At 40.5% G+C, this 12,374-nt stretch overlaps 1 protein-coding gene and 1 long non-coding RNA gene across 2 annotated transcripts in view; one reads left to right on the forward strand and one right to left on the reverse strand.

Annotated features, from left to right (window-relative positions):
- Cbl (E3 ubiquitin-protein ligase CBL) overlaps positions 1 to 12,374 on the forward strand; it is a 57,259-nt gene that overhangs the window by 31,309 nt on the left and 13,576 nt on the right. Inside the window, exon 7 of the mRNA XM_050179144.3 lies at positions 11,441 to 11,515. Within this exon, the coding sequence (XP_050035101.2) occupies positions 11,441 to 11,515 (75 nt within the window). The remainder of the gene's footprint in view (positions 1 to 11,440; positions 11,516 to 12,374) is intronic.
- LOC129385136 (uncharacterized) lies at positions 4,317 to 11,434 on the reverse strand. The gene is made up of 3 exons (XR_008612719.2): positions 10,222 to 11,434; positions 7,035 to 7,095; positions 4,317 to 4,754 (listed from the first exon to the last, which is right to left on the reverse strand). It is a non-coding gene; the product is annotated as an uncharacterized lncRNA (long non-coding RNA).

The raw sequence follows: 12,374 nt of genomic DNA on the forward strand, positions 1-12,374 counted from the left end.
AGGCCATGATTTGCACCGCAGGTCTGTAAGGCCCTCGTTATCGCTTTCTTCTGACGGGTTCTCAACTGAGGTTGTTTGCTGACCATCTGAAGGCGCAGTATATTCAACCACAGCACTAAAGTCACCTTCTATTTTGCTGAACTCCTGGGAATATCGTCCATAAACACAAGAGCATAAAATGCCACCGTCTTGTCAGTGGTTCAGGCCACATATCGCATGAAAATCTATTTAAGTATGGAGCAAGGCAAAAAATTTTTGCTGCAATCATCTGCAGACATTGCAAAGTGCACTTATTCGTCGAAAAAGTTCCCAGAACCATGTGCTACCAACCCAAATAACCGGTGAATGTGAGCATGCGCGTCGGGCGCTTCCCAACATCTGACCGGAATGGATATTTGCGTCAGTCAAAAGGGGCCTGACACTTGAGTGCAAAGAGTTGAAGTACATAGCATTCTTCAGGAAATCGACAACAGGCTAGAGGTTAAACCTACTTAAATTTGTGCACAAAAATTACCGAGCAAAGCCGTGCAGACACAGGCTTATACAAGAGCATACTCAGACACAGGCTTATGCACTTAGCATCCTGCGTTTGTATATGATCCAGTGTGTTTGGTCTTTTCATTTTATTTCTCTCTTTCTTTTTCTCCCCCCCCCCCCCACACACACACACGCACAAATTTAAGCACATTGCATTCTGCCCCTCAACTTCTGCTGTGATCGAGCAGTGAGGCTATTATTTTCTTCTGCCAAATTCGGATTCGAAAAATTCAAACGTGGCACAAGCACTTAATCATAGAATCTGGTAGCTTTTCCAAGATTGCTTGTGCGATTCATTTTTAGTGTAGAAGACAGTTGTCAAAGCTGCCACAAGAGAGGCACATTGCTCCGAAATCCTAGGAAAGCATTGTGTTGTATAAGAGTGGGTGTGCACAATTGCCAGCCAAGCAAAGCACGACTTGCGTGCATGGCCATTCCGTAGTCTCAAAACAGTGTGAGCCACCAGCACATAAAAGCAGCAGTGTCCCCGAGTCTCCACTCTTGCACCATGTGAAATTTAAGTCCATGAGAGTGCATGTGTGTTTTCTGTCTGTTTCGGTGCATTCCCAAGCATGTTTAACGAAAACAAGTGGGTTTTATTCCGTACCTTAGTCGTAATCTACTGGTCTCTGGTCATGGATGTCCATGGCCACTCCCTTACACTTTTTTATATTTCACGGCACGTTTGGCATATTGTGACTTCTAGAAGTGCTGTGAAGCAAAACTTAGTGTCAACTCTTATTTATTTTGCTTTCACTGTGACAGCAGTGTTAGGATAGTTATTGTGAAAGCATCAGAGAAGTTATATAGGATGAAAAGAACTTATCATTGTAACTCTGATTTGAGTTTTATGTTCTTGCAGGCATTGTCCGATTTTCTCTTGCCTATCACTTTTCTGCTTGAATTTATTGAACTTCCTTTCCGGTGGAAAAAAAAAGCCATCATGTTTATATTTGTGCTTTGTGTTGTCTCTGCAGCCAAGCTTTTTTTATTATTGTCCCCCCCCCCCTATCCAGACACATTGTTTGAATGAACATTGAACATTTTGCAAAACTTGCATAACTCATTCTTGGGCTTTCTAGAAATCTGTGAGATTCTACTTTCGAGGCATTTACTGTGCTTGAGTTTCAGTCAGAAGAAGAGCACGGTAGCTTGTGAGGACAGTCAGTTAAGGAGCCGCATGAAGCACCACAAGATATCTTTCTGCAGTAGCAGCTGCACATTTTTTTTTTTTCACTTCACTTTTGCATTGCCCACTCATTTAGTAAAAATTAGGAAGTGTTAGGCCGAACGCATCTTAATTACCATTATCACCTTGTTGAAGCACTGGGATGCAGTAGGATACAGTAGTGCTTGTAATGCTGGTTTCAACTCAAGGGGCCTATAGAAAGAATTCCTTGAGTGCCTAATAAAAAGACAGTTGCTTTAATAAGACAATGGAAGTTAGGAGCAAGGGTACCATAGCGTTCGCTCTTACAGGGAATACTTAATCAGTAGGCCAACATTACGTAAACATATCGTTAACTTCATAGGAATAAAGTGCTTGCTACTCTGTGTAGACCTATAATTGTAAAAGATTATTTTCGAGGCCTTTGTGTTGAAGTCAAGCTGTAATCAGTCCTCAAATACTAGCTTGGTGTTCCCTTTAACACTGGAAAATGCTGTATATGTAAGATGGCTGCATCAGTAACTTTCCGCAGAGAGCACATGTGCTCTTTATTTAACAGAATAAATTTTCTTGGTTAACTGAAAAATAAAAACCCAGTGTTGTCAGCTGAAACACTCAGTTGGGCTGCAAATTAGTTTTGTTGTCACCTCTTAAATTTCTTGCGAATTCACTTATTACTAGTAAAGCTACAAGATATTGCATCAACTATAGAAGTTAATTTTATGACATTCATGGCTTAGCCAGAATATGTTAGAATGTGCATATCCTGTTGCAAAACACTGCTTCGTGGAAAACGAAAATATATTAAAGCAAGGACCTTTACAGCCATTTTGTGTGCCTATTCTGCATTAATGGTGTCTTTCAACAGCTACGCACTAGAGAGACTAAGCAGGGTGTAAGTAGTGAAAATACTATATTTCAATGTAAATCACTGTCATACAGCTTCAGCCTTCTTTGATCATTTGCAATTGGCTTACCAGGGTTGTATTTATTACGTTTTCTTGTTGGTTTTGTTTTGAGGAAAGTGTTAAAAGAAGAAATCAGTGCTTACGTTTCTGTAGAGCAAGTTTGACAGTTTTATGGAGCTGAGGTATTTGTGTCGTTTCTGCACTTACCATAGGCTGAAGTAACCGTGCAAAAAAAAAAAAAAAGCAAGATAAAGAAAAGGGAAATATCTTCACCAGGTGATAATGTCTGCCTGCCTGTCACTTAAAATATTTATTAGTAAGTTCAGCAATGCAATGACTTTATGAAGCCTGGACATAATAGCGTAGTGAATGTTGTGTCAATGAGGCATCCCAATATGGAATGAGTCAGCTGAACTGCTGACCTTGTTTGCTTTTGCTTGGATTTTGTGCAGGCGCAACATTTCACAATGCCTTTTACCTAATACCACGTCAGGATATGCAGTGCCTATCTGTTTCTTCCGGAATAATTCAACAGTACACATCACTCGCAGCAATTCTGGTAAAAAAAAATTTTTTTTTTTTTAAGTGAAAGGAACAGGGGTGCCTTCTGTTGGCATAAGAGGGAAACATAACTGCGAGTTGGCCTAGTTGGAACAGATTCATTATTTAACAACTTTTTGTGCACAAACAGACAGGGACAAAGAAGAGGGGCAACACAAGGATAAGCGCTCGTCCTTGTGTTGCCCCTCTTCTTTGTCCCTCTCTGTTTGTGCACAAGAAGTTGTTATATAATGAAGAGGGAAACGTTCCTCTTCCGTCATCTCCATTGAGATGAGTGCTTTGCTCTACAAGGACAGATGGCGCAGCTGTTCATTTTGCTACCAATGTTACTTTTTTTGTCTGCCATCACTACAAGGCATGTGTACTTCTGGCTTATTCTGGACGAGGCAGTCAAATGCTGCCTCCAGACGTAATAGTAAACAAAGCGCACTGCGAAATCTTGGTTTAAATGAGACAGTTTTTTAGCCAGAAAAACTATTCAAAATAGGCTCCCTACACAAACGCAGCACGTAATGTGCTAATTTCTGCTCTTTAATTCAACAAACACCTTTGTTGAAATATTGTTTGAACTTCTACATCTAGCTAAATCGGAAATGTCAGTCTTCCTGTGGGGCTAGAGTCTAGGGCAATTTTCGCAGCTTGGTATTTAATTCCTCATAATTCTGTTACTGTTAGTACTCGCAATGCGTATTTGAGTACAAATGATGGTGCTTCACAGACCCCGAGCACATATTGGTCTTCTTACTTCAATTTTTCTTCTTCTTTCAAGACATAGTGATTTAGCTACAAATAGCATTGTTCCTCTATTTTGTTTTGAGCATGCTGGTGCAAACGGTATGTTTATGTATGCATGCATTATAATAATTTATGTCCTTTGTACATATAGTGAGAGAGAGAGAGCGATTGTGTGGCTTGCTATATGTCTTTTACTATTATTATTATTTGCACACTTTTGTGATTGCATGAGTTGCTTGAAGTCACTCGCGCTTTAGTTTGGAATAGTATGTGAATATTGTTGTGTGCCTAGTTGGAAATGTCACATGCAATGGAAGACAGGAAAATGCTACTCATAGTGTCAGTCATCCTGTGACGTCTTGTGGTGCATCATAAACTTCAGAGGCTGGTTCTTTTTTTGTTTCCCCCCCCCCCCCCCAAGGCTGGTGCTGAAGTTAATTTTAGTCCAAATAACAATTTCCCAAAGCTATCCTTGATTCCTGCCTGTGTTCACTGTAACTGCCTTCCAAAGTGTTTAATAAAACATCCTAGTTTCTTCTGGGAGCACGACGCCATGGAAATTGTGTGTGTGCGTGTTTTTTTTGTTTTTTTTTTCTCCTCTCAGAAGTGAACTGCACTGCCTTGATGTTGTGCTTGCATGTGCAGAAGCAGGGGCAAGTTTAATCTTCATGCAATTCCTACAATATAAAGCATCTGCCTTAATGCAGTAAGACTTCGCCTCGTTCACACATCTGTCTTCAGTCCAGGAGGCAAACGTCCCAGAGATGAGATGATGCAGTGTTTGAATAGGTGGCAGGAGCAGCCATAATAGGGTTTTCTTCAACCACTCTAGGACCTGAGTAGTGCTAAAAAGATGAAAATGGGCATGAGAAAGACAACACAGTGTGTGTTGTTCTTATGTCTGTCCTCATTGCTTTAGCGTTGCTTAGTATCCCCGTATGACATACCAGCTAGCTGATATTACCACCTTCTTCAACCACACCTTGTTCCATTGTTTGTTGTCATCAGTTTGCCTACAGTTGAAATATTCGAGCATAGTGCCATATCAAGCTAGCAATTTGGCGGTTTTCCTGAAATTCTAAAATGAATATTTATACTGAACCTTCACTTTAAGAATTAACATCCCTAACCCAAGCGCTTCAGGCATATCCTAGCTGTCAAAACTGATGGCTTCAGAAGAGATGCCAACTTGCAAAAAGAAGTTACACCTTAAGATGATTTTTTTGCTTTGTGATAAGGAGAAACATTCTTTGGAGAGACTGTAAGAAGAAGTATTTCTTGTACAATTTATTTCAATTATCTCTTTCCAGCAGACTGGTCAGCCCAGGTGACCAGATTTTCTAGATCTTTTTTTCCTCTCAAAGCACATGAGCCCCACATATCAACATTCAAATGGCATGCCTTCTCAAGCTCCCATCATACGAGATCAGTGGCGCCACTGCCTTTGGACTCTAATGTCACGTGCCGCAACTTTATTATTTTTTTTTCGACTATGATAGCCTCTGTGGCACAACCGGCACTGGACCCAAGAACTCTTTAGGGAAAGAAACAACTTCTGTCCTAACTGGGTTGCTAGCGTGGAATAGCACTGTATGAGTAGCCAGTTTGTAGTATATATAATCTTCAGTGCACTGTCAACATAGAAGCCTGTGTCTGCTGTAGGTGTAAAGCCTGCAAACACCACCAAATTACATAAAATTTAAAAGCACTGTAAGTTATTATATGCACAAAATAAAATCCAGTTTTGCCTTCACTGGTTAAAACATTATCTACATAATGGAATGTTCACTGTGCTGCAAACAATACCTAGGCAAAACAGGACAGCCAATTAATTTTAGACTAAATGCGCACTGCAGAGGCACAGCGAAGAAGCTTCCTAAAGCAGTCCTGAAGCAGTGGCACAGCACTTTAATCAGGCACAATTTTTATTATATTAAACTTTATATCTTGCGGTCAAACTTCCTGCCTCCCAGAGATAGAAAATATATAGAGTCATATCTCACTCACAAGTTTAATACACTCCAACCAACAACTATAAATGTCTCAAAAGGGAACTCTTGAATCCATTTGCTATACTAATCATACAAGTACAACCAGTAGCCCTTAGTTATTATTATTTTTCTTATTTCTTTTCCAGATCTATGTGTATGTATGCATGCTCTTTCACTTTTCATTTGTACTCTTAACCAAACCAGAGTCCCCTAATACCTCTTTTTATTGAAGCTATTGAAAGACCTTGATCGAACACAGGTTGCTAGCAGATATTCTTCTTTCATTCTCTCAACTTCTATATAGTATAGAACCACAGGAAAGAAAATTATTCCTGACGCTAGTTTCCATTATTTTCTTTTGTTTTGTCTAAATTTTGCCATAGTATCGATATCTGTGACAATTTTAATTATGAATGTTAACTTGTTACACAAACCCATTTCTGCTAGCTGCTTGGAATGTGCATGCAAGGAACAGTCTTCATTGATAACCAGCATGCATGCTGTGAACTTAGAAGTGCACTTTTAAGTGTATTTTGCATATTGTGCACCTGAATTGCAAAGCTGAAAAGTGCATTAACTTCATTGGTTACAATGTTGCAGCATGAAGGCATTTGATAACCTCATTTCAATCTCTCTAGTATAGCAAAGAGGCAAAGTTCTTGTTATGTTATTGTGCACCTACTTTTGTTTTATGACAGAAAAACAGCTCCTGCTTTGCATTGGCGCAGCTTGTTTGGTTTCACGCTACACTGCCAAGTAAAGGAAAGCTTAGAAGAGCAGCGAGTTGAGCAAGTTGGTTAAGGTTCATAATCAGCAGCAGCGTAAAGGACAAGGACAAAGCGAGACGACAAACATGATGCTGACTGGCAACTTGAAGAGTTTTGAAAAAGGAAAAATATTTATACATATGCACACAGTGTGCATCTCATGATTTGCAAACAAAACGTCATGAGCAAAGAATTGCCGTAGAAGCATACCCCTCCCTCGGAATCTTATATTGAGTAGTTCATTTACACAATGGTGACACGTGAAGCAGGTATAGCTACAATTAGTACAAAAAGGTGCGCATGTGTTCAACCCAAATCTAACAAAAAAAACTTCACACCCGAGTAATGATACAGATGGTTGACTTACACATGTGGCACCTTCCTTTTTGATATGGATGGCCTCCGTAATTTCCCTCATCACTTTATCTCTGTGTTTAAACAAAATAGTGGTGTTTTCAAAAACTGGTTTGCAACCGCTATCACAGCAATGAACTGACAAATGTGAGTATGCAAAACCCTTCAGAGAGCTGCTATGCTCTCTTAATCTGACATTAAGGCAACAATCTGTTTGTTCGATATAGATCAGACTGCAGGAAAAAGGAATTGAATACACGACAGACTTATAATTGTAAAAGGCTGAGCAAGTTATTCAGTATTTATGCTTTGGAAAAGTAAAGTGTAGAAAACACAGATACAAGAGCAACAAAAAGGACAACTCTGAATTGCTTTAATTGCTGATGTTGTCCTTTTCATTCCTTTGGTGACCATGTGTTTTGCGTATAAATTTTCAAACCATGCATTGACAAGCTTCATGTACTGCAGGGGTCAGCACTCAACTACGGCATTTACTAAGGCTCAAGTCTGTTTACTCCAACTAGGATACTCTGAACAACAAGAAAGGAGTAACACTGGGCTTTACAGTGCTCCATACTTAAAAAAATTAAAGCGATGTTTCACTTCGTGAACGTGGGTTACACGTGAGCATATAGGTGCCATTCATATATAATTGCAATAGCAAAAGAGTTGCAGGACGCTTAAGCTTCGCCTTTAAGAATGGAACGCGATAGCGTTCGAAGACCCCTTACTGCTTTTCATGCTTCCCGGCAACTGCAGCTTATGTAACCATAATGTTTACCGGGAAACACTGGCTGCAAACACTATGCACGAAGGCGAGCTTTCTGGTAGAAATGCGGCCTCTTGCATGGATCGATCTCCTGTTATTGTTTCGCACTTTTAGTATTTCAGTCTGAGAAGAGCTAATATAAAGTAAATGTGCTGGTGGTGTTTTTTCCATTACATTTGTTTGTGGGCTGCCGTCCTCAAAATTCTGAGGAATAACTTTGTAAAAAATGAAAGACAAGGTATGAGCAACTTTGGTGGTAGAGAAGTGATTAGGTATGCGTGGTTCGGAATTTGGTTCAAAATTCTTTTTGCCGAAGCAACGTCCAACGCCGATGCGGGATGGCGACACCGGATTTTCTGCAACACGGGCTCCTTAACGCTGTCGTGTTAAAATACATGGACACTTGAGGTGCATTTCAGCCATCGTCGTCGTCGCAATGTTCCATATGAAGTGCAATGCTGATAACATCGTCCCCATGCGCCGTATGCTGTATGCGTGAATGAAAGCGTGCAATAGTGAGCCGGCGATGGCGGCTCAATCTCGTGCGCACAAGGGAGAAAAGCAGTAAGGAAAGGCGCTGTCCTATGTGGCACGCTAGGCTACGAGGGGAGGGAAGGGAGGGGAGCAGCATTGTATTCCAGCAGCAACTGTGTACTCCGTGGCCCCGTGCGCCCTATCTTGAAAGTGATCTGCATTGAGGGCAGAGTCTAGGCATTTCGACGGCTCATACCTTTGTCTGTGCTGCTTTCTCGCTGCTCAGTTTGTTAGACCGGTAATGCACACGCAACCCGCAGCAACTGCCAGAGAAGGTCAACCTAGCACGCCTCCGCCTACCCTCCTCCTCCACAACACTTCGCCTCCCATTTGCTTCCTCGCTTCACTGAACAGCACCTAGACTTTCCTCTAGGTGGCGTTGCTTTGCTGCGTGACCTAGGACATTAGGCAGTATAATAGCAAGAGCTTGGTGGCCCAACCCACCACCCCTTCCCAAAGGGGACGCTCATAACATTCATCCATCCAACCATCCATCCATCCATCCATCCATCCATTCTCTTCACCTCCATGCGCCTTCCTCCTTCAGTGCTCGCTCCCTTCACGACTTTAAACATCGCATTGCAAATTTCACTGGTGAAAGTGGCGAGCCATGTACGCTTGCACGTAAAATATGGCAGATTTATATTCTGTCAGAGCAGTGCTCAAAGTTATACTGCTTATTGTAGTTTGGCTGCTGTTAGGGCATGTTGTATCTATCTGACTGAAGCCACAATGGAGTACTTCCTCGTCCTGAAGAATGCATGTAGAGCATTTCTTTGCTGCTGTAAAAGTGGATGGTAAATGAGGTTGAAGACCAAGTAAATAAAGAACATTCAAGCAAATACAAAAGTTGTCAAAGAAATGCAAAAACAAGGTTAATACCAAGAAAATATTGTGGTTGTTAAGAAGACTGAATCAAACTTATATTGTGTATTTGCATTTATGTTCCACTTGTCATGAAAATGAAATCTGCCTCTTTTAGCTGGCCTGCTGTGGCAGCGGTTCGATCTCGGTTTTGCAGTCAGCAATGCTTCTGGAACCGTAGTGGTTACAATTAAGAAGCCTAGCATTTATGAGGTCCAAATAACTTGCTGAAGTGGACAAGGAACACTGACGGTGTCCAAGGAACAGTCTAGTCACAGAGAGCTGAACAATGTTTCAAGAAAGAAAGATGAGACAATTCACTTGCATAAATACAAGAGTTAAGAGACATATTGGCAAGAAAGCAGTAACATTGACTTGGAGAAAGAAAATGAAGTTAGCCTATATGAAAGGTGACATGACCACACTGATGTAGATTTCAGATTCAAGAAGCAAAAGAGTGGGTGACTGGCAGAGCAAAATGGAAGAAACTCTAAAAAATGACGACACCATGTAAAAATGGAATAAGAGAATAGGCTTATAGAAGAACAACAAGCTCCTGAAAAGCAAAAGGAAGAAAATTGAGCTTCTAGAGATGTAAGCCTGCGATACTGCTCTCTGGAATGTTGCATGTTGGTTATGCTGTCAACAGCACCTCTGAAATTCTGAAGTTATCACCAGAGGAATAGACTTTTTAAAAAAGAACTGCTACAAAACACACTGCCTAGAAGCATTTGGGGGCACTCAGATTTACGGACAAATTTGCGGACCTTGATAAATGCACACGGATACAATGAATTATAGGATATCACAAAGTAAATCTGAAATGTTTGCTATCAACATGTAATGCACATATGCTTATAAGAAACATTGGATATAATGAATACAGTTTAATACTGTGTGCACCTTTATTTAGTGATGTTCAACCATACTAAATATGCACTTCACACACTGATAGTAATGTAAGCATGTTGTAATTGAGCAATAAACCTCTCCCCTCATTTTATGACAGTAGGTCGTTAAGATTTATATTCACCTTCATTCGTTTAAACCTCGTGCAGTTTTACAGCGAAGCTGTTCGCCTCTAGTTGGTCAGGATTTTCCGTGACCGCATATGCGGTTTTGCTCACATAAAAACAAATGGCAGCTGGAAGGCATTGTGTTACGAGTTTCCACGTAACAGAATTATGTTTTTCGTATACTTGATTTACATCTGATGCTATTATGTCTGTAGATTGTGCATAAATCATATTTTACTAATCTTCTGATGCATTTTATTTTGAGAAATTGAATTAGTTCTATAACACACTTGCGCTAGGCGGAGTGCCTACAAGAGTGAGGATGTATGCTGCGCTAACAGTTCTGCCACCTATTCGAGTAACAATCCAAACGAAGCTATCATGTCTGCAGGTTGTGTGTAAGTTGCAGTTTACACATTTTCTGATGCATCTTATGTTTGAACATTCATTCAGTTCAATAATGCACTTGCACTTGGTGGAGGGCCTAGAAGAATGGGGATGCATGCTGCACTTCCAGACACATGCGTGCGGGTGTGATGTTCGTTGCTTGTGGTGGTGGTGTGTAACATCGGCGGCAGCTTCACTCTATATTCACTTTCACAAGGTGGAATGGAAGCAGATTTTTTTTCAGTTGTAATTATCACTTTTCCACATATATGCATGCAAATTGATATTCTTATCGTCCTTTAAATTTTCATTTTACTTAGTGTGCAGAACAAAATTTGTACATTTGCTTGCCTGACACTGTTCTCGCGCCAACTTCGACCTATAGTCAGTTTCCTTCAGGAGAGTTTAGATAACTAGTTTTATATGAACATAAAATTTTACATGTAATTCTGGTGCTCTTGGCTGCACAAACCAATTTCTGCAGTACCAGCAGTACCAGCCTCAGTGGAACAATAAATGTGGAGCGTCCATGTGCGCAACTTGCATGATTTATGTTACACATTAAAGTGTTAAAGGCGTTGAGTGTGCCTCAAGCATATTCAGGAAGTCCATCCCCCCAGCTCTCAGAAATTTGTGTACCATGATTCTCCCCTCCCCCTCCACCTCCCAACCCTCTAAAGAAATCCCTGGCTGCGTCACTGCCTGGCAATGCTATCAATGCCAAGCTTACAGAATGTGAGATCCAAGGAACGTGGGAAAGTTGGAACGTAAAACAATCTGTGTTTTTAATTTTGTGAGTTGTGAGTTTTGTGAGTTGTGCACAGTGGGTTGTGATGGTTCTAATTATAGGATCCAAACACATGGACATCATCATTACAAGCCCTGGCCCTTTCACCAAGAAGTGAAACAGCCGATGGGAGCAGGGTGGGTGTTTGCATGTGGCATTACTTTGTGCTTGCACATATTATACTTGTTTCCGTACACCATCTCTTGGCTGCTTTTCAGACGCAACGCTTTATTTGAGATGCAACTTGCAATCAACACTTGTGGCAACTCACTTTGGTCTTGCATTATTTTAATGTTCTTCCTTCACTGTGCTTTCACTCTACAAGTGTAAACAAGTAGCTTAATTACAGGAATTGTCAGTTGAAGCCTTGGATTAGTGGTGTTCATTTCTTCATCCTTATCTTAAATTATGTAATTTTATAACTATGTGTGTTTAAAATTTATTCATATGGGAGCTTGAGCGAAAAGAATCAGGGATATTGAGATATTTGCCAGTCATTTAGTAACAAAAAGTGCTTTTTTTGGCTTCATTGTCTTGGTTTTGTAGGGTGGCATGGACATTCAGTTGTATTTGGTGACGCCGTCACATTCCTTAAATCTTAATGGTTATTCAAGAGTGTGCAATAAGAGCCCCTGTAGAAAGCGCAATAATCTTAATTATCACACTATTCTTTTGTATCTGCCTTCAGCCGCAGTTGTATGTTCAATCCTTTAAGGCACAGGTATCGCAAGCTGCACTTCGTGAAAATAGTTATGTTTGCTACTCATCTATGATAAGCATCCACAAAGTATGCTTATTCTTCTGCAAAAAAACACTGAGTAAGCCATGAGGGCTACAAAGAATTTTACCTATAGTAGCTCTGCTCTCAGAACTTAAAACTACACATCTTCTGCTGCAAGACGAGCTAGTGAAGAACATATTCAGGAATCACATTGTTAAACTGAAAAAAACAGGTAGTTTCATTTCTAGGAAAAATTTTCGCATATTATGCCTCGT

This window comes from Dermacentor andersoni, chromosome 5 (genome assembly GCF_023375885.2).
Source record: "Dermacentor andersoni chromosome 5, qqDerAnde1_hic_scaffold, whole genome shotgun sequence".
NCBI lineage: Eukaryota > Metazoa > Arthropoda > Arachnida > Ixodida > Ixodidae > Dermacentor > Dermacentor andersoni.